This window comes from Kogia breviceps, chromosome 19 (assembly GCF_026419965.1).
Source record: "Kogia breviceps isolate mKogBre1 chromosome 19, mKogBre1 haplotype 1, whole genome shotgun sequence".
Classification (NCBI taxonomy): Eukaryota; Metazoa; Chordata; class Mammalia; order Artiodactyla; family Physeteridae; genus Kogia; species Kogia breviceps.
This window is the reverse complement of record NC_081328.1, coordinates 1,706,582-1,727,159: the sequence shown is the minus strand read 5'-3', so window position 1 is coordinate 1,727,159 and position 20,578 is coordinate 1,706,582. Positions and strand designations below refer to the sequence as shown.

Here is a 20,578-nt window from a genome sequence, read left to right as displayed (position 1 = left end):
ACGAAAAGACAACCTACTGAATGGGAGAAGATCTTTGCAAACGATGCGACAGACCAGGGGTTAACCTCCAAAATTTACAAACAGCTGACACAACTCAATATTGAAAAAACAAACAACCCAATTTTAAAAATGGACAGAAGACCTAAACAGACATTTCTCCAAAGAAGATACACAGGTGGCCAACAGGCCCATGAAAAGCTGCTCAACATCACTGATCATTAGAGAAATGCACATCAAAACTACAATGAGGTATCAGCTCACACCGGTCAGAATGGCCATCATCAAAAATCTACAAACAACGAATGCTGGAGAGGGTGTGGAGAGAAGGGAGCCCTCCTGCACTGTTGGCGGGAATGTAAATTGTGCAGCCTCTACGGAGAACAGTATGGAGGTTCCTTAAACAACTAAAAACAGAGCTACCATATGATCCAGAAATCCCATCCCTTAGTATACAACCGGAAGAGACAAAAACTCTAATCTGAAAAGATACATGCACCCCCAATGTTCATAGCAGCTCTATTTACAATAGCCAAGACACGGGAGGAACCCAAGCGCACATCAACAGGTGACCGGCTTAAGAAGATGTGGTATGTATGTGTGTGTATATATATACACACACACACACACACACACACACACACAGTGGAATACTACTCATAAAAAAGAATGAAATAGGGCTTCCCTGGTGGCGCAGTGGTTGAGAGTCCGCCTGCCGATGCGGGGGATGCGGGTTCGTGCCCCGGTCCGGGAAGATCCCACGTGCCGCGGAGCGGCTGGGCCCGTGAGCCGTGGCCGCTGCGCCTGCGCGTCCGGAGCCTGTGCTCCGCAACGGGAGAGGCCACAGCAGCGAGAGGCCCGCGTACCGCAAAAAAAAGTTACCTGTGAGGGCTTCCCCGGTGGCGCAGTGGTTGAGGGTCCGCCTGCCGATGCAGGGGACGCGGGTTCGTGCCCCGGTCCGGGAGGATCCCACGTGCCGCGGAGCGGCTGGGCCCGTGAGCCGTGGCCGCTGCGCCTGCGCGTCCGGAGCCTGTGCTCCGCAACGGGAGAGGCCACAGCGGTGAGAGGCCCGCGTACCGCAAAAAAAAAAAAAAAAAAAACAATGAAATGTTTCCATTTGCAGCAACATGGATGGACCTAGAGAATACTATACTTAGTGAAGTCAGACAAGGACAAAAGCTATTTGATATCACTTACATGTGGAATCTAAAAAATAATACAAATGAATCTATATAGAAAGCAGAAACTGACTCACAGACACATAGGAAACAAACTTATGATCACCAAAGGTGGGGGAGGGATAAATTAGGATTATGAGAATAACGAACTACTATACAAAAAATCAATAAGCAACAGGGATTTACTGTAGAGCACAGGGAACTCTATTTAATATCTTGTAATAACCTAAAATTGAAAATAATCTGAAAAAATATATATATATCTGAATCACTTTGCTATAAACCTGAAACTAGCACAATATTGTAAATCAACTCTACTTCCGTTGAAAACAAAATCTCTGGACAGGACATGGAAACCAACAGTAAAACAGTCCATTAACACGAACAAAATGACTCTTAATGCTTCCTATAGGTCTCAAAGCCAAAAGGGCCCAGAATTTAGTGGGCTTTGCTTTAGACACTCGGGTCCATTTCCTTCCAGGCTCGTCACGCACTGCTCCGTCTGCCCTGTTGTACTTACGGAGGCACCACGAGCAGCTTAGCTGCAGCAGGCTAAGGGCAAATCAAGGGCCACCCCATCGTCCGTGACTGCTTAGTGAACGCGTTTAGATGAGTCTGTTGGTTCTTCAGAACACGTGCGGCATCGTTTATGACTTTCGTGAAGGTTACAGGAAAGTCTGAACCACTTTTCTAGTTGTTTTATTCCCTTCGAGGGAATTGTATTCTGTGGAGTATGCGGGAAAAGGGAATCAATTATCCCTTCTGGAAGTTTTTTTTTAATGACTTGTATAAATTTTGTTTTAGAAGCTTCCGGATATTCCTTTTAGGACATATGAGTGACTGGAGGGGTGGTTGTTTTCAGTGTCTGGACACCTCTAACAATTACTCAGAATACACAGGATAAGTTAGAATATCCACATGAGATATAACATCCCAGCAGAGCCTGGATTATATTGGGGGTATAAACAGCATTTATTATAATAGGAGTGAGTCCATTGGACTTGAGTGTTTTTAGATTTATGGTTTCCAGGCTTCACTGATACCAATATGGTATTTCAAATTGATCTTCTGCTTAGCGCCTCTGAGATTTTTCACCCAGCAACCTGATCTGGAACTTGTAGACTGAACAATTATTGGCACTCACTCAGGGTGAGAAGAATTCCAGCACGGAAAAACCTTGTAATATATGAGGCTGAATATTGTCTTCCCTGAAAGACTGTTGCATTTTTTCTGGAACACAGTTAAGCTACTAGGGATCAGTTTGATCCTTTTAAGCTATTTGTTCCCAGAAAACTCCACACTCTTTTTTACGTGGGATCCTCCCGGACCGGGGCACGAACCCGCGTCCCCTGCATCGGCAGGCGGACTCTCAACCACTGCGCCACCAGGGAAGCCCTCCACACCCTTTAAAGGAATTAAACAACATCTTGGACCCAAAGACATAAAAGTTACAGTATCAAGCATCCAACTAAAAATCAATAAGCATGACTAAATAAGGAAGGGAATTCGGAAACGTGCTACAACATGGATGAACCTTGAAAACATTATGCCCCATGAAATAAGCCAGTCACAAAAGGACAAGTACTGGGCTTCCCTGGTGGCGCAGTGGTTAAGAATCTACCTGCCAATGCAGGGGACATGGGTTCGAGCCCTGGTCCGGGAAGATCCCACATGCCGTGGAGCAACTAAGCCCGTGCTCCACAACTACTGAGCCTGCGCTCTAGAGCCCGCGAGGCACAACTACTGAGCCCACGCGCTGCAACTGCTGGGCCTGCATGCCTAGAGCCCGTGCTCTGCAACCAGAGGAGCCACCGCCATGAGAAGCCCACGCACCGCAACAAAGAGTAGCCCCCGCTAAATAAATAAAATTTTAAAATAAAAAATAAAAATCGTCCCTTGTTTCTCTGAATTTTTTTTTTATAATTTCATTTATTTATTTTTGGCTGCATTGGGTCTTCATTGCTGTGCGCAGGCTTTCTCTAGTTGCAGCGAGCGGGGGCTACTCTTCGTTGCGGTGCGCGGGCTTCTCATTGCGGTGGCTTCTCTTGTTGTGGAGCACGGGCTCTAGGCACACGGGCCCAGCAGTTGCGGTCCACAGGCTCTAGAGTGCAGGCTCAGCAGCTGTGGCTTGTGGGCTCTAGAGCGCAGGCTCAGTAGTTGTGGCGCACGGGCTTAGTGGCTCCGCGGCACGTGGGATCTTCCCAGACCACGGCTCGAACCCGTGTCCCCTGCATTGGCAGGTGGACTCTTAACCACTGAGCCACCAGGGAAGCCCCAAGGGACGATTTTTAAAAGGATGCTCATGCTGTCACACTGCCACACTGTCCATAGTCAGCAGGGGAGGTAAATTCGAGAGCGAGGTTTGGCCACCGTGGAGATTTGCACCAGGCCTTAGCGAGGCAACTGAATTCGCTATACTGCTCACCCGTTGCCCATCCCTAACTCTGCAATATTTATTTATTCATTCATTCATTCATTCACTCGTGCACGCACGTGTACACACACGCGTGCTGGGTCTTAGCTGCGGCACGCGGGATCGAGTTCCCCAACAAGGGGTCGAACCCGGGCCCCCTGCATTGGGAGCACAGAGTCTTAACCGCTGGACCACCAGGGAAGTCCCTCTGCAACTTTTCTGACTTGATTCTGTCATCTACAAACTTCTTTGCTGCAGTGAACCTGTGTTTTTCTTTTTTTTTTTTTTTCTGTCCCTCTGAGTCCAAATTTTCATTTGCTTTTACCTGTGAAGGAGTCCAGTGTTTGTAGCAAAACACTGGACTCAAGAGTTTTTCAGGACTCCTACTATTTTTGTCTCACCTTTTACAACAAATCTTAGGGAAATCTGTCCTGCTGGAGGGATCTAAAATTATTCAAGTGTAGATGATTTGCTGGCGGCCTCAGAAACTAAAGAGTAATGCAAATACTTTGCTTTGCTACATTCCCTCCCCCGGCAGAGAGAGAGGATTCTCAGACTGAGATCAAATACTGGGGGCAGTCACCGTGGAAGGCCACAGAGGGTTAGCGTCTAGGAGTTGGCCAATTTTGCAGATGAAATGACCTATGACAGAAGACGCAACTTAGATAATTTGGGGACTAGTAGGATATTTTCCACAGTGGATTCCAGCTTTTACAAGAATAGGCGAAAAGCTCTGATGGAGCAACTGACGGATAATAGTCCAGACCCTCTGATTCCATTCCTAGAATCTGAAGAAGCTTCTGAACGACTGAAGTTGACTGGAGTCTCTCCCCAGCTGTGAGGATTCCCAATTTTGAAAGAATATTCTGCGTGATCTGCCATGAAGACAAAGGCAGCTCTGCTAGCAGAATTTAACCCCGAAATCGGCATCAGACTCCAGGCCCACGGCCTGCTTCCCGGTGCTTCTGGGTTTATCCTCAGAGCTGTGGTGGCAGTAGACTCACGCGTTGAAAGGCCTCAAGCCCTCTTTGGGTCAGTGGACTTATCTGCATGTCCCACGCGCCCCGACAGCCCTCTTTCAAGTGCATGACACCCAGCCCTGCGGGCGTGCCATCCACTGGCTGTGAACCAGCACCGTCATCCAGCCCTGACGCTCTCTAACCAGACCCCGGTCAGCAGCCAGGCCGGCGACACAACGGCGACCGAGGAAGAGGACAGGCCTCATCTGACTCACCTGACGATGCTGTTCCGAGTTCAGATATTTGATCACGTCCCCAGCTGGGTCAGGTGTCGGGATGAAAAGGGCGGAGTGAAGGCTCCTGGGAGGTGGTGGGTGGCCAGGAACTCTCAGAAGCTTATGTTTTGCCTGGAATTAAATCAGCACAAGCCGAGTTAACCATTAGCAGTCACTGGGGCCACCATTCTCAACGCAAGACTTAAAGCAGGGGGGCTTCCCTGGTGGCGCAGTGGGTAAGACTCCGCGATCCCAACGCAGGGGGCCCGGGTTCGATCCCTGGTCGGGGAACTAGCTCCCACGTGCATGCCGCAACTAAGAGTTCGCCTGCCGCAACTAAGGAGCCCACGTGCTGCAACCAGGGAGCCGGCAAGCCCCAACTAAGGAGCCCGCCTGCCACAACTAAGACCCACCGCAACCAAATAAATAATAAATAAATAATAAAAATATTTTTAAAAAGACAGAGCAAATCTACAGCCAGTAAATATCTGTAAACATCTGTTTAGGGCAACAGGGAAAATCTGGGAAAACAGGGCATTCTCGACCGTGGTGGGAACTAAAATATCTCACAGGAAATGAAGCCCTGAGTGGTTCAGGGCTTACAGCTCGTGTATCAGCAGGTGTGGCAGCATCCGTGTGAGGCTGACGACGGTTTCCAGGGGAAGCTGTTTTGCTGACGCAGTTGCAGAAGCCCCTGCTGAATCGTGGACGTTCCCCCTTGTAATTCAAAAGGTAACTGCTGTGCGTTTTCAAAACTACGCTTCATGAAAGGAAACGGACGGATGCGTTGAGAAAGGGGCCAGAATAAACGTGACCAAACTCTGGTCATCAGCCAGCAAAACAGCTGCCGTGCCACACCTCCCAGCCGCCTGGTGAGATGCGTCATCACAGAATCACGTGGGTCCATCGGCTGAGAGGGACTTGACAGTCCCACGCTCTCGCCAAACAGATGACAGTGTCCGCCACATACCGGAGACGTGCTGCTTGTCAGGCTGCCGCCAGGAAAGCACAGGACGTTCCCTGGACCGGCTTCGCCAGGCAGCGGATTCCGTGGAATCAAGGCCCGTGCAAGGTGAGAGGCTTCGTCGCGCAGCTTGCGGGATGCCCAGCTGGCTTGACGTCCACCGTCGCTCGTGAACCGTGCTGCGTACGCCCCGTCCGCTTGGCCCTCCAAGGTGGAGCAGACGAGCCCAACTCCGGAAGCCTCGTCCCGCCATCTCCCCGGTGGGGCCGGCCTGGAGCGTCCTTCCCAGCAGCACCACTGCCCCCTCTGAGCTTACAAGCTGGAGTCTGGCGGGCCCGTGACCTTGGATCTGAGACCATATCCCGTGGGTACGGGACTCCTGGGCCGGTTCCCCTCGTCACCAGGTCCAATGACAAAAAGCGCTGCTCTCCCTGAAAAGCCTGAGACCTCAGGTCGCAGGACCCGGAGGGACCGGCCAGAGGAAGTTTCACATGTATCCGGGCCCCGTCACCCCTGGGAGGAACCCTTTCACGTGCCCTGAGCTGGCTCCCCACAGGAGAGGAAAAGCCAGCTGGATCCGTGCTTCCGAGGCGAAGGAGGTTCCCACAAGCACTGGACTCAAGTTTCCCTGAATGACCGACATTGCTCTGAACTCAACAGAGAAGAGCTTTTCCAGGGGAGCCCTGTTCACAGCAGCGGTGCCTCAGCTGCTCCAAGACCCTCAATTCACTGGCCGCAAATGTGTCGCCACACTGCTGTTTCTCTCTGTCCCCGCGATGGTCTCCTCAGTTTTCCCAAATAGACATGGTCTGGGCACGGCAGTCCAACAGTCGGATTACCCGCAGAGTGAAGTTGGGACCCTCTCGGTGGGTCATTTGTGCTAATACGAAAGTGAAAGTAACTAACTGCGTCTTGCTGCTCTTGAGAAAAACACACTCACGGCCCTTGGTAAAGAACCACACGGCCGACTGTCCTCCAGGGGACGTCGAGGTGGGGGTAGGAGTCTCGCGGTGGAGGGGAGACTGGGCTCAACTCCAAACACAGCAAGGAAAAGTGGGACCAGGCTGGAGGCGGGCGGTGGACAGAAAATTATTAAGAGGAAACTCCAGGGAACAGGGGGGATCCTGGCTGAACCAAGCTCACTGGATTCTTGCTGAAGCCTGGCCGGGGTGCTGGGACATCGCCTGGGGTTGGGGGGTAGGAACCTGATCAGATATCCGGGGTGATCAGACACCAAGAGAGGGGATTCCGGCTAAACTGACTTATGCTAAAACTGGACAACGGGGCTTCCCTGGTGGCGCAGCGGTTGAGGGTCCGCCTGACGATGCAGGGGACGCGGGTTCGTGCCCCGGTCCGGGAGGATCCCACGTGCCGCGGAGCGGCTGGGCCCGTGAGCCGTGGCCGCTGCGCCTGCGCGTCCGGAGCCTGTGCTCCTCAACGGGAGAGGCCACAGCAGTGAGAGGCCCGCCTAGCGCAAAAAAAAAAAAAAAAAAACTGGACAACGCAGAGGAACACGGAAGCCGAAAAGTCAGGGCCCGCTTGAGAAGAGTTCAGAAGGTCCTGGGTTTGGTCAAGGAGAGGACCCTTGTCAACACTCAGACCCCAGTGTCTGAGGCCAAGAGCCTTTGTAAGTGGAATCGTGGCCCCCTGGGCCTGCCCTCTATGGAATCTGTTTATTAAGGGGTCTGTTCGGGGCCAATCCAAGGACAAAAAGAGACCTGTCAGAGCCAATCCTTGGAGGAATAAGACAGGCAAGTTCTAGCTGATGCTTTTTTTTTGGGGGGGGGGGGCGCACCATGAGGCTTGCAGGATGTTAACTCCCTGACCAGGAACTGAACCTGCACCCTCGGCAGTGACAGCACCAGGTCCTAACCACTGGACCGCCAGGGAATTCCCTCGCTGATGCTTTTTTGATGTTAATACTTTGACCAGTAAACTTAGTGCTTGGAGACAATTACGAAAACATATAGACACAATTGCAATGGAAATGGGGGAATGTGGAATTGGACTGTTGGGAATAATTTAAGGCTGGAACAAGAACACCCCACCGGCTCTCAGAGGCCTCTCATATCAGGAAGCTGAGCTTTAGTACCACGCAGCTCCGGGACACCATCGCTAGCGCAGCTGACACAGCCACTGCAATCACACAACTACTGATCTGCACGGATGTGGAAAATGGCCTCTAGGGGGGTTTGTCCTCGACGCTTAGAGCCTCCAGAGCCATGGAAGCTGAATCCGAACCTCCCAAGGGCACCTCACAGGTGCCTTTTAAAATATACATAATTTTTAAAAATTAATTAATTTTTGGCTACGTTGGGTCTGTTTTTCGCGGTACGTGGGCCTCTCACTGTCGCGGCCTCTCCCGTTGCGGAGCACAGGCTCCGGACGCGCAGGCGCAGCGGCCGTGGCTCACGGGCCCAGCCGCTCCGCGGCACGTGGGATCTTCCCGGACCGGGGCACGAACCCGTGTCCCCCGCATCGGCAGGCGGACTCTCAACCGCTGCGCCACCAGGGAAGCCCTACGTTGGGTCTTTGTTGCTGCGCGTGGGCTTTATTTGCGGTAAGCGGGGGCTACTCTTCGTTGCAGCACGCGGGCTTCTCATTTCGGTGGCTTCTCTTGTTGCAGAAAACGGGCTCTAGGCACACAGGCTTCAGTAGTTGTGGCTCGCGGGCTCAGGAGTTGTGGGACACTGGCTTAGTTGCTCCGCAGCATGTGTGATCTTCCTGGACCAGGGCTCGAACCCACGTCCCCTGCATTGGCAGGCAGATTCTTAAGTACTGTGCCACCAGGGAAGCCCTCACAAGGTGCTTTGATACTAGATAACAGCCATGGGCGCCTTTGCCTTTTGTGTCCGGGAAATATTATTTAGGATGGTAGAACAATCACTGAAGGGCCTAAGTTATCACGTAAATGTGAGGCTACTTGTGTGATTGGAGGGAACTCAGGACACATGTGCTGGGTCTTACAAGAAAAACTCTTAGAACGTTTGATTATCGGGCCCTGGAGATACTCTATCCCTTAGGCTAAGACTGGGTGAGTCTTTGTGAGCAAAAAAGTGATACTCCAATAGTTCATCATGTGAAAGTACAAGCAACAAAGTGAACACAGTTTGTAAAATTAATGTATGGCACAAGGGGAATTTTTGCACGTTGCTTGTCAGTGGGGTTTGGGACACACTGCCCCCAAATCTGATGCCTTGGCATGATTTTTTTTTTTTTTTTTTTGGCTGTGCTGTGTGGCTTATGGGACCTCAGTTCCCCAGCCAAGGATCGAACCTGTGCCCCCTGCAGTGGCAGCTCAGACTCCTAACCACCGGACGGCCAGGAAGGTCCCTGAATATTTTAAGCTGAAGGAATTTGAGAAGTGGGAGGTTCAGGAAGAACCTTCTGACCTTCCCCTGAAACCAGTCATAAAACTGTCATGTGAGAGGTGGCCCCTTCCATACCCGGAGGAAAGAAGCATCTCTATCTCCAAGGATGGAGGGAAGAGGGGAGAAAACTGCATGGACAGGCCTTGCCACGTCCCCCCGTCCACTCCAGGTAGCTCATACCCTTCCTGCGCTAGAACATTGCCCCACGACCTCCCACTTGTTATCGAGCCCAGCATGAAAACGCACAGGTGAGCCCACCTCTTCAGGCCTCCATTTCCTTCCCAAGCCTCCCATGTCACAGTCAACGTACATTAAATAAATCTGTGTGCTTTTCTCTTGTTAATCTGCCTTTTGTTACATGGGCCCCAGCTGAGAATTTAGAAGGGCATGTTAAAAAAAACAAAATTCAACTGAGTATATTTCAAAGACCTTACTGGCTCTGTTCAATGATTCATGAATCGGACAGCATCCCACCTAGCACACAGAGAGGGGCGCCGAGGAGCTGTACAAAGCGAGAGGCTTTTACAGGCGGAAGGGAGCAGGGACAAAGAAGTTGTACTCGGCAAAAAGCGGGTTGCTCACTGCAAGGCCACTTCCCTCTAGGGGCTGCCGGGGTCCACCAGGCAGGTGACCTCACTGGTGCGGGTCAGGGGATTCCCGATTCCCTGGTTAAAGATCCTATTTCCGGGAGAGGCTGAAACTGTAATTAAGTGAAGTTTTGGTGACGTGGGGCTCAGCATCAGCGACTCCATTTTGAGGGCCGTCGTCTTTGACAGTGGATGCATTTAAAGATTTCTCCCCACATCACGACTGTACTGAATTTTCTAATTCATCCCATTGTCTTCTGATAATTCTTTACTACAGAATCACTGACTATTTCAATGGCTGCAAAATACTAAGAGAAAGGTAGAAACAGCAATGGAGATCATTAGAAATTGTAGTGTTACTGTTACCGACCCAGGTCCTTGGACTCTTTTTAATCAGTGGGTTAATTTTTTAAAGTCCTACTAAGTATCCCAAGGCTGGAGTCGCAGGCAACACGGACTGTGTTTGTATCTCGAGGCTCAAGTGCTTGACCTGTGCCCGGCAGAGATTCGCAGAAGCGGCTGGACAGACGAAACCACGTTAAAACATAGATCCTTTCAAAGTCACTTTAAAGTTCAACGTGTACCAACGACGGAAACTTAAAAGACTCAGACAAGCAACAAAGAAATGGTGTCACCACGAGGCGGCCTCCTGCCAGCTGGAGTTGGGAACGGAGAACAGAAAAGTACTGGGGGAGCTGTGAAAAAGGTGACCTAACAGGAAGTGTCCAAGATGAAACGGACGGGGGTGCAGGTATGAGGACCAAGGGAGGGGGACAGAAAACACTGAAAAAGAGCAAGACAGAGGCTGCCTTTCAACCCGCCCCTGCGGGCGTCTATTCAGGCACCAGTCAACCTGCATCCAGAAACCGCCAAGCACCCCGTCCACTGCCCCCTGGCGTGCCCCAGCCCCGAAACCAGCCAGTTGTACACCTCCCACCTGTCTGTCACCTGTCAGGGTGACTGCGCCAGCCAGAGGCAGCAGGTCTCACGGCTGAGAGGCGGGATGCGATAGCTGACCGACACCCACTCCCTCGGAAGGAGAGGACCGGAGTAGGAGAGGGCGGGGAGAAGAGAAGTAGAGCGACCAGGAGAGGGAAAGGACCCAGGGGAGGGGGAAGCAATGCCTGAGTAAGGGTGCTGAGACCCTCGGGGAGACGAAGGCAGACTTACCAAACGCGGAGAAGCTGAAGCAAGAGGTCTCGGACGCTGCTCATCACCCCCAGGGAAGCTGCGTTTGGAGGTCCCGGAGGGGCCTACATCCTCTCCTGGGGGGGGGGGGGGCGGCTGTAAAAGGCCCCAAGGACTTCCCGCCAGAGTAAACACAAAGTAGAATACTGACCCAGGCCCTTGGACTCTTTAATCAGTAGAAATTGATAAGCGGCCAGACGAGGAACTCAGACAAGGCTTTACTGTGGCTTGTGCTGCAGCAGGAGGGAGTGAGAACAAGTAACAGGTGCTGCTCCCTAGTGGGGCGGGCTGGTCCTTTAAATGGGGTGGGGGGCGGGGGCGGGCTGGTGGGAGGGGCCGGAAGGGGCGGCTCAGGTGGTCTGCCCACCCCCTTGCTGGTGCCGTGTGCAGGGGGCACGCGCAGTTCCCTGCTTTTGCTCCCGGCACCTCAGCCCTGGCAGTTGGTTCGTGGCCCTTCTGTATCTTATTGCTCAGAATTGCCCCCAGCTGAGCATGCACAGTTATTTTTTTTTTTTTAGTCCGGTGTAGATTCTCTGTATCTGCTGCTCGAGGAGACGTTTATCCAGGTGCCAGCTCTCCAGTAGAGTCCCAGGTCCCAGCCTATCACACTAGTATAAAATAGCAACACGGGCTTCCCTGGTGGCGCAGTGGTCAGGAATCAACCTGCCAATGCAGGGGACACGGGTTCGAGCCCTGGTCAGGAAGATCCCACATGCCGCGGAGCAACTAAGCCCGTGGGCCACAACTACTGAAGCCTGCGCTCTAGAGCCCGCGAGCCACAACTGCTGAAGCCCGCGCGCCTAGAGCCCGTGCTCCACAAGAGAAGCCACCACAACGAGAAGCCCGCGCTCAGCAACGAAGACCCAATGCAGCAAAAACAAACAAATAAATAAATAAATAAATAAATTTATAAAATAAAATAGCAACAAAAGGGAAAATTTTGAGAGTAAATAAAAATAAGATTGAATTTTCCCTTGTTATTAAAAGAAGTCTTTTCTCCCCCATCCTTTTTCTTAGTACTTTTCCTAGAGAAAACTATTTGTAAATTCTCCTCTGTCAGGGGCTGCTGTAACAAAATCCACAGATGGGGCAGCTTGTAAACATTTACTTCTCATGGTTCACGAGGTTGGAAGTCCAAGATCATGGGGCCAGCAGACGCACTGTAGTGGCTGGTGAGGGCCCACTTTCTGGTGCATAGCCAGCTGGGTCCTCACACGTGGAAGAGGCTGGTGGGCTCTGTGGGGTCTCTAATCTCGAACAAGGGCACTAATCCCATACACAAGGGCTGCACCCTCAAGACCTAATTACCTCCCAAAGGTCCCACCCCCTAGTCCCATCACATCGGGCACTAGGATTTCGACATATGAACTGGGTCATGGTGTGGGGGGGGAAGGGGGCAGGGGTGATACACTTCAGCCCATGGCGGGGCTAAGGATGCAGCTTCCCTTGCGTCGTGTCACTGCCATTTTCAGTGTCACGGAGGCCTCAGAAGCAAGAACCGCAGGCTAAGTCACCAGATCTCTAACCCGGACCTGGGAGTTGGTGACCTTCGCCAGAGAGGAGAGCCACCAGCCGGGCTGCAAGGCCTCGTCACAGTCTCCTGGGCTCTCGTGAACTACAAAACCAGTGTCGGAAGCATCAGGTTTGGGACCCAGAGGCCTGTTCTCGGGATCTGGGAGGCTATGGGGGGAGGGCTCACCTGAGCAAGGAATTTGGCATCAGAGACCGTGTGTTCAAGTCCCGGCTCACTCCTGACTAGTTTTTTTCAATGGAGACACATCATTTCTCTGAGCTTTTGTTAAAAATGGATACTCGATGTACTGCACGGGGTGGTCCGGGCTTTAGGGAGACGCTGTTTGGGAAGATGCTTTGAGAGCTATAAGGCACAAGGCAAATACTACGTAATACGACTCACCTGGCCTCTGCAGAGCACTCGCCCGCCAGGCCAGTCTCCCCTTCTGTCCAAAGAGCAGGGGAAGCAACGCACTGCAGCCCCTTCCAGCGCTGGCAGTGGGGGTGGGGTGCGGGTTCTAGCTAGATAGCACCCTCCCTCCCTGACTCCTCTGAGGCTCCGCCACCTTCCTGAGCCTGCCAGCCCCAAAGTCTGGGAGCTTCTACAGCTCATGTGTCCTCCAGATGGCAAGGGAACAACCCAGAGAGATGCTTCCAGAAAACCTTTCTTGACAAACACACAAAGTCTGGGCCCTGTCCCCACCTCTAACCCCCACCCCAGAAGTTCAACAGTCACCCTCAGTCCTCCGTCCCCACCCCACCCACCCCCAGCCTGGCTTTGGGATATTCCTCTGCACCGTTGTTTTGTCCCCAGCTGCGGGCTGCAGCTTCTGCTGTGGACCCGTGTGTCCCAGGCCACGTCCTTCTGCCTCTGTCTCCCATCACTGCTCCCCGGAGCTGGACCCGGAGGGGAGCGTCTCAATCTCAGCACCACGGACCCTGCGGGGGACACCGTCTGGGGGATCAGGAGTTCGAGGCTCCCCTTCTGCCGTCCGACGGCTGGGGGGCATCAGCTGAGATCTCCCCTCGCTGGGTCTGCCTCTGTAATGCTGAGGCGGCGACCTGGGGTGCGGGCAGAGCAGCACAGCCGACGCGTGCCCGGCTGCTAGCCCGCGGGAGTGGCCTGGGCGCCTCCTGCTTCCGGCTCCCCCCCCACTCCCCATAACCTCCCCCCCTCCTTCTGCTGGGACAGATGCCAGATGGCAACCTCTCACAGGGTCAGCTGAGGCAGGAGAGACCGGGGGAGCAGGACCCCAAGTCCCAGTGGACAGGCCTGCGCAGATGGCCACGCCCTCAGCCCCTGGCCTGAGCCCTCCTGCCCTCGGATCCCACACCTCTGGAGTTTCGGTCCCTCCTCCTGTGTCCACGGGTCCCCGTCATGGAGCGCCTGGGCTCACCGCCTCTGTCCCCAAAGCCCCGTGTAGGCTGATTCAGATGTTCAGTAATTTGCCGGGAAGCTGACACTCAAGCACACACATTTTATTTGTCGTATGATGCGTCCATTAATCCTTTGCAGTTTAATAGCCTAGAAGCCTTCCTCGTGGGGCTTTCCTGTCCTTCTGGGGGCTGCACCCAGGTCTCCTGCTAACATGGACGGAGGCGTCTCCCCTAGGCCGAGGGGGGCGGGCATGTTCCGTGGACGTGTCCCCCCAGGACTTTCAGAGAATCTGCTATGAGGGCTGTCGATGTCGCCCAGAATGCGGCTACAGGCGTTTTTCTTTGGCTTTTGACCCGTTGCTGGGATGGCATTCCACAAAGGACGTGGGCGCTGACCAGGCTGGACAAAGCGCACAGCCCCGAGGGGCACGTGAGGGAACCCCGTTCCCGGTGCACGTGCGGGCTCTCCCCGGGGCTGCGGGAGAAGGGGGCGGCCCCCGGCCTTTGGGGGCAGCTTTGCAAAGAGTCTCCACTAGGGGCGCTAGGCCACCGTGCACCACCCGGACTCCTTGGCTTTGCCCGGGGCCCCTCCTGTTCCTTCCCCAGCCTCCCTTCAGGGCTCCCAATCTTGAACACCTAGGTCACCCGTCCTGGGGCTGCTCCCGCCTCTGAAGGGGAGACTTGCAGAATGGCGCCCGCTCAGCCCCCCTACCATCCTGGGAAATAAGCCCGGGCGGGGAGGGTGGGCCGCGATCTTGGCGGGAGACCCTGGGGCCCAGTTTTTCTGGGGAGAGAGGCAGGTTAGCAGTCGTCTGCAACAGCAACAGCCCCGGACTCTGTTCAGGCTCACACTCTGCCGCCGGCCCTGAGGCCTCCCCGACTCTCGGTCACCGCTCACCACCCAGCCGGGGCGTTCAACCAGGGTGGTGCGGCACACGGGGGCCCTTGGAACCGCGGCCCCCGCCCCTCCCCTCCCCCCAGCGGCTCTCCTTCCCTGGAGCATGTGGTGGGCGGTCACTCCTCCTGCAGCAGGGGCTCCCGGTCCCCCTCCTGCACCCGCTCGTCCTCCTCCCTCTCCATGCAGCCCACCGTGGCCGCCAAGCCGGCGCCCACGCCTCCCCCGACCACGGCCGCCCCCGTGGCCCCCACGGCAGCTCCTGCGGCCACCATCCCAGCTTCTGCGGCCAGCGCCGCGGCCGCCATGCCGGCGCCCACCACGCCCCCCGCCAGGCCCATGAGCCCCGCGCCCACAGCGCCGCCCACGGCGGCCAGGTGGCCGCAGAAGCGCACGGTGTAGGAGTCCATGAAGGCCTTGGCCTCGGCCTGCAGCTCGGCCTCCAGGGCCTCTAAGGTGTGCTCCCTGCCCACGCAGAGCAAGGCCGCCCCGTGCCGAGCCAGGAGCGCGTCCTTCTGGGCCGACAGGAGGTTCCGCATGGTGTCCGGCAGCACCCGGAGCGCTGAGAATATGCGCTTGGTGGCCACGTCCTGGAATGGGCGAGAAGGAAGGGGCGCTGACCGGGAGCCCAGGTGCCTCCTGCCAGACGCCGGCCGCCCCCGCCCAGACAGGCGCCTCCCCTGCAGGACGCGGGGCCCCCCGGGGCGCGAGGCTCACCTGCTGCCGCAAGTACTCCTCAAACTCCTTCTTGGCGGCTTCCACCGTCCGAAGGTCGTGCAGCTGGGCAGCCATCTGTCCACGGCAAAACCCGGCTGCCTCCCTCCTCTCCCCCCCGGGCGCCGCCGGGTCCCCCGCTCCATGTCGGGGCGCCCGGCTCACCCCCCACCCACGTCCTCCCCGTAGCCCCGTACCTCATCCGGAGAGGCGCACCCAGGCCCCGTCCTGCCCATCCAGCCCGAGAGGTTCTGCAGAGACAGCGTCGGAGGGTCAGGGGGCGCGGGGGCCAGCGGGTCTCCTGGGGCTCCGGGGAGCTTTCACACCTTGATTTCCTGAGCCAGCTGCTGCCCCGTGAGCAGGCGTCTGTCCCCCCGGGCCGCGGGGCGCCCCTCGCTCCAGTAGCCCTGGCAGCGGCTCTTGGCGTGCAGGGGGGCTGCGCTCAGCACATCGGCCACGTAGGCGCGGACGTGGCCAGCATCATCATCTGTGTCTGAGGAAGAGAGTCCTCATGCAGAGGTGCCTGGTAAGCAGGCCCAGCTTCAGTTAGAGAAAGGGGTGTTGGGAGAGAAGGAGGAGAGGAGGAGGGGGAGGAGGAGAGGAGGGGGGAGGGGGAGGGGGAGGGGAGAAGGGGGGGAGGAGAAGGAGGGGGAGGAGAAGGAGGGGGAGGGGGAGAGGAGGAGGGGGAGGGGGAGAGGGAGAAAGAGGAGAGGAGGAGGAGGAAGGGGAGGAGGAGGGGGAGGAGGAGGACGGGGAGGGGGAGAGGAGGAGGAGGGGGAGGAGGAGAGGAGGGGGGAGGGGGAGGGGGAGGGGAGAAGGGGGAGGGGGAGAGGGAGAAAGAGGAGAGGAGGAGGAGGAAGGGGAGGAGGAGGGGGAGGAGGAGGGGGAGAGGAGGACGGGGAGGGGGAGAGGAGGAGGAGGGGGAGGGGGAGAGGAGGGGGAGGAGGGAAGGAGGGGGAGGAGGAGGAGGAGGAGGAGGGGGAGGAGGAGGGGAGGAGAGGGAGGAGGAGAGGGAGAAAGGAGAGGAGGAGGAGAAGGAGGGGGAGAAGGAGGGGGAGGGGGAGAGGGAGAAGGAGGGGAGGGGAAGGAGGGGGAGGAGGAGGGGAGGGGGAGGGGGAGAGGAGGAGGGGGAGGAGGAGGGGAGGGGGAGGGCAGGCCAGGGAGGCTGTGCTCCTGGGACCCTCACCTCCTGGGCTGCCGTGGCCTTTGCTCGCCCACCGCCTCCTGGGAGCTGGCAGGAGGCAGCAGCGGGCTCGCCTTCCTTGGAGCAGCCCCTGAACCTTGGGGTACTTGCCGGATGACTTCTAGAGAGGGGTGGGGATGTGCTCTGAGCGGGCTCGCCGACAGGACCCCTCCCCGGCTAACTGACCTTCTGGCCCACGTACCCCCCGCCCCATACCCTCCCTCACCTTGATGATGTCGCCTACACGCCCCCGCCCCGCCTCGCTGGGGTGGGACGAGTCACGAACTAAGAGGTCCAGGTGCTGGAAGAGAAGGGGTGCTGACAGCAGCAGCCGGGGGTCAGAGTCGGGGGGTGACGAGTCCAGAAACGGGCCTCTCACCTGGATTGGCACCATCCCATAATGCCTGCCCATCACCTCGGCCACGTGGACAAACATCTGGGGATGCGGCACAGGGGTCACGGCTGGGCCACTCCAAGGGCTGTGCCTCCCCTCCCCCCGGCCACCGGAGGACAGCCTCCCGGCTCCGGGCCCCAGGACTCTCCCACCTCTCCCCAACCAGGCACCTCCTGGTTTACCCTCTGCCCCCAACCCCCCAATCCTGCTCCAGGTCACAAAATCCTGGGCCAGAGCTGCAAGGCACCCCTGGCCTCACGGGCAGGGCAAGGACAGGGTGCAGCCCCACGAGCAGCCGCCTCCTCACCTCCAGGTACTCCAGGTCTGTGTCCTTCAGCTCCTGGAAGGCCGTGAGGATCTGGAACCAAGCAGAACAAGGTGGAAGAGGGTCTGTGAAGGCAAAGAGACGCTGGCAAGACCCCGGTGAGGAAGGACCCCCAGGCAGACGGTGGGGCTCAGGATGTGCGAGGGACCCCCCCCCCCCCCGCAGCCTGCAGGGCAGGGCTGGCCTGGCCCGAGGGGCGGAGGGCAGGCAGGGCAACGGTCCACAGACCTTCATCTGCCCCAGGGACCTCCGGCCCACCTTTAGGACCTTCACACTGACTGGGGGCGCCCCCTTGCAGGGGCACCCCCAGGACATGCGGGGACCCCAGACACAGGAGCCTCCGGGATAAAGGGGACGGTCCCCGGGGCTTGGAGGGCCAGAGCCGGCTGGGATGGCCCCGGTGTGGGTGGCGAGAGCGGAGCAGGGCAGGCAGAGGGGCTCGGGGGCCTCACCTGGTAGGAGCTCAGCATGGAGGTGAGGGCGCACAGCCGGGTCCTCGTCTCCCTGCTCAGTTCCGGGCTCATGGCGTCCCCCGTGTCCACCAGGAACACGGCCACCTGGGTGGAGGCAGGGGCGCACGCCGAGGGCTCAGCCTGCCGTGCCCCCCGGTGCCTCTGCCGGCCCCATGTTCTCGCCCCGGCCCCCAGAGCTTTCCTGCCCGGTTCCCTTCTCCGCGAGCCGGTCTGGACTCCTCTGCCCCTTCCCCTCACCTTCCTCCCCTCCTTCCCCAGCAGGAAGGGATGGCTCCACATCCAGAGGCCCCTGGTGAGGCTGTTGGCTCCCCACCGGAAGCCCTGCCCGGAGCCCCCTCCCCTCGGCCAGCCGCCCTCGCCGGGCTCCTGTGGGGCAGAGAAGCAGAGCGTCCGTTGGCCCATCTGGCCCCCCTCCCTTCCCCAAGCCAGGCTGGGGCCCTGCCCCTGCCCCCAGCCCCCCGCCCCGCCCCGCCCCGCCCTCACCAGGCCGGGCAGGCCCTGAAGCAGGTGGTTTAGGAGGAAGGTCTTCCCCGAGTACCGCTCTCCCAGGACAGCAAGGAGGCAGACGGGGGTGTCCCTGGCCAGCGGGTGCTTCAGGCAGCGGTTGATGGCCCCCATCCTCAGGATAAGGCCCCCGGAGGAGCTGACACGCACCAGCAGCAGCGGCTGGGCCCTCACCGCGCAGGTCTCCTGGGCCCGGAGACAGGGCTGCCTGAGCACCCGGGCTGGGGAGCGCCCACCCGAACTCCCCGACATCCCAGCGTGGGGTCCGAGCCCCCGGCCGGCCGGGAGGAGGCCTGCGCACCTGCAGCGCGGCGGGCGGCGGCCTCCGGGGCAGGAGCCGCATCCTCTCCCCCAGGCCCCGGAGGCCCTTCTTCTGCTTGCAGGTCTTGCGGCACTCGGGGCAGCAGGGCGGCCCGCAGCCGGGGACACGGTGGGTGCTGAAGCACCGCGGGCAGAAGTCGTGGCCGCAGTCCAGAGAGATGGGCTCGCGCGGCCGCTCCAGGCAGATGGAGCAGGCGGGCGGCTCCCGGGGCGCCACAGGCCGGGACCCCAGCCCCAGCTCCAACTTGGGGAACGGTGCGTGGGACCTGGGGGCGGTGTGCGGGGCGCGGGGACCCCAGGGCAGGAGTCAGAGGGAGCCCGAGGCGGGGAAGCCTGGAGGGAGCCGTCTTGGGCCAGTTCCCGCCCGGGTCTGCCCCATGTCTAACGGTCCAGGAGGGAAGGATGGGGTGAACAGACAAGATGGTGCACCCTGCCCGGAGCCAGGCACAGACGCCCACGGAAATCCTCCCCCGTGGCCTCCTGCTGCGAGGGGAGGGGCGGGGCCCTCCAGGGGTCACTGACCTCTCCAGACCCCAAGGGGATCCCTTCTACCACCTCCCTCGGGCAGCGGGGACCAGATGGAAAGGCCTCCCGTGGGGCGGCAGGTGGCTCTTGGAAGATTCCAGCTCTGAGCTGGCATCTGCCTCGCTGCAGCACCCACCTGATTTCCCCGCCCCTCCCTCCACAGCCTGGCAGACCCGGCCTCGTGGCCCCTCCCCTGGGACAGGTCTCCAGGCCCCAGTCCTGCCGCCAGGCCGCCACTTACCAACTGTTGCTGCTGTTCCCCATGAAGCTCTGTTTTCTCTCCTTGGAGAGGAAATCGGGGAGAAAAAAAATCCCGAAAATGTTATTTAGAAGGGAATCCAGACTTCTATCTTCACCCTGGATTCCAGGCGCCCCCATCCTCCCTCTGCAGACCCAGTCCCCACCCCCAGGTCTCAGGACCCAAGACTTGCCTGTTTGCCAAGCCGGTGACAAAAGGAAATGACTGACAAGGCAGCCCTCGGCATGGGAGGCTGGCGTGGGGAGAGGGTCCGGGAGAGGGTCCGGGAGCAGGGAGGACACCCAGGAGACCTCTGGCGGCGCTGAGGATGGCTCCCCTCCTGGAAGGGCCGGCGGAGCCGTGGCCAGTGGAGGCTGGGGGGGGTCTCCCTAGAGGACACAAGTCGGCAGGGCTGGAAAATGGATGTGACAGTCAGGAAAGAGGAGGCTGCCTCTGGACTCACCCCAGGGGGAGGAGACAGGACTGCGGGAACCAGGGCTCCGGAGGGAGGGACGGGGCCGGGCCCAGAATCCCTGGCAGAGGCTGGGATGCGGGCGAGCCGGGGTGGTGAGTCGCCATGGAGACGGGAGGGAAAGATAAGGACAAGGAGGGGGAGGGGATGGAGAGGAAGCCGTGCGGGTGTGCGGCAGACACGGGACGGGACGAGGCTGGCACCGCCCCTGCTGGCCCAGCGGGGCTCCTCGGGCCACCGGGCAGGGGGTGCAGAAGGCAGAGCTGTGGGAACGGGCGGAGAGCGTGACCTGTGCTGACCTAGAGCCACGAAGGCCTCCTTCCTCCCACGGACGGTCTCTGTACGGGGCACCTGCCAGGTGCGGGGCCCGTGATGACACCCCACTGCCTGTGGCCTGCATGTCCCTCTCCCTCAGGCTGTCTCAGCTGCGGCTTTCCTCAGCACCCTGGGCTGTTCGGACGTCGGCTGCGCGTCCCCTGGTGTCTTCCTCCTCCAGGGACCCTCATCCTCCTTCAAGCTTGTGACAGTTACCCCTGGCCTTTCGAACTGCCTCTCACCTGGGCTCCTCCCATCCCCCCCCCCAGCCTGTGGCCAGCCCAGAACCCTGAGTCTCCCTAGAGAGCAGCCGACCCCTCGCTGCTCAGACACCTGCCACGGCTCCCTGATCCCATCGGATGCAAAGCCAGAGTTCCTGGTCTGCCTGAAGCTTCCTC

General features: G+C 58.1%; 1 protein-coding gene and 1 long non-coding RNA gene across 4 annotated transcripts in view; both read right to left on the bottom strand.

Annotated features, from left to right (window-relative positions):
• The window catches only part of LOC131746792 (uncharacterized), a 41,197-nt gene extending 29,992 nt beyond the window's left edge, over positions 1-11,205 (bottom strand). Inside the window, exons 1-2 of the long non-coding RNA XR_010838148.1 lie at positions 10,915-11,205; positions 4,823-4,954 (exon numbers count right to left, since the gene is read on the bottom strand). This is a non-coding gene — a long non-coding RNA (uncharacterized lncRNA). The remainder of the gene's footprint in view (positions 1-4,822; positions 4,955-10,914) is intronic.
• Positions 11,206-13,908: 2,703 nt separating this feature from the next.
• On the bottom strand, positions 13,909-19,782 carry RNF112 (ring finger protein 112). Of its 3 annotated transcripts, none has more exons than XM_059048441.2 (14): positions 19,587-19,782; positions 19,397-19,437; positions 18,611-18,896; positions 18,289-18,495; positions 18,043-18,171; positions 17,785-17,889; positions 17,315-17,365; positions 16,993-17,049; positions 16,840-16,914; positions 16,617-16,734; positions 15,757-15,923; positions 15,628-15,681; positions 15,434-15,508; positions 13,909-15,306 (listed from the first exon to the last, which is right to left on the bottom strand). In XM_059048441.2, the coding sequence occupies exons 1-14, from the start codon at positions 19,638-19,640 to the stop codon at positions 14,836-14,838; spliced, it is 1,890 nt and encodes a 629-aa protein (XP_058904424.1). In that variant the 5' UTR covers positions 19,641-19,782; the 3' UTR covers positions 13,909-14,835. The 3 variants fall into 3 exon arrangements, with proteins under 3 accessions (XP_058904424.1, XP_066877768.1, XP_066877767.1); XM_067021667.1 differs by having other exon boundaries at positions 15,757-15,917; XM_067021666.1 differs by having other exon boundaries at positions 18,289-18,492.
• Positions 19,783-20,578: the final 796 nt, after the last annotated feature.

Excerpts from the sequence above, each read along its gene's own strand:
- RNF112 (XM_059048441.2), bottom strand. The coding sequence starts at position 19,640 with ATGCCGAGGGCTGCCTTGTCAGTCATTTCCTTTTGTCACCGGCTTGGC. Across the intron at positions 19,438-19,586 it reads GTCACCGGCTTGGCAAACAG|GAGAGAAAACAGAGCTTCAT; the intron begins GCAAGTCTTGGG and ends TTCCTCTCCAAG. Across the intron at positions 15,924-16,616 it reads AGGCCACGGCAGCCCAGGAG|ACACAGATGATGATGCTGGC; the intron begins GTGAGGGTCCCA and ends TCTCTTCCTCAG.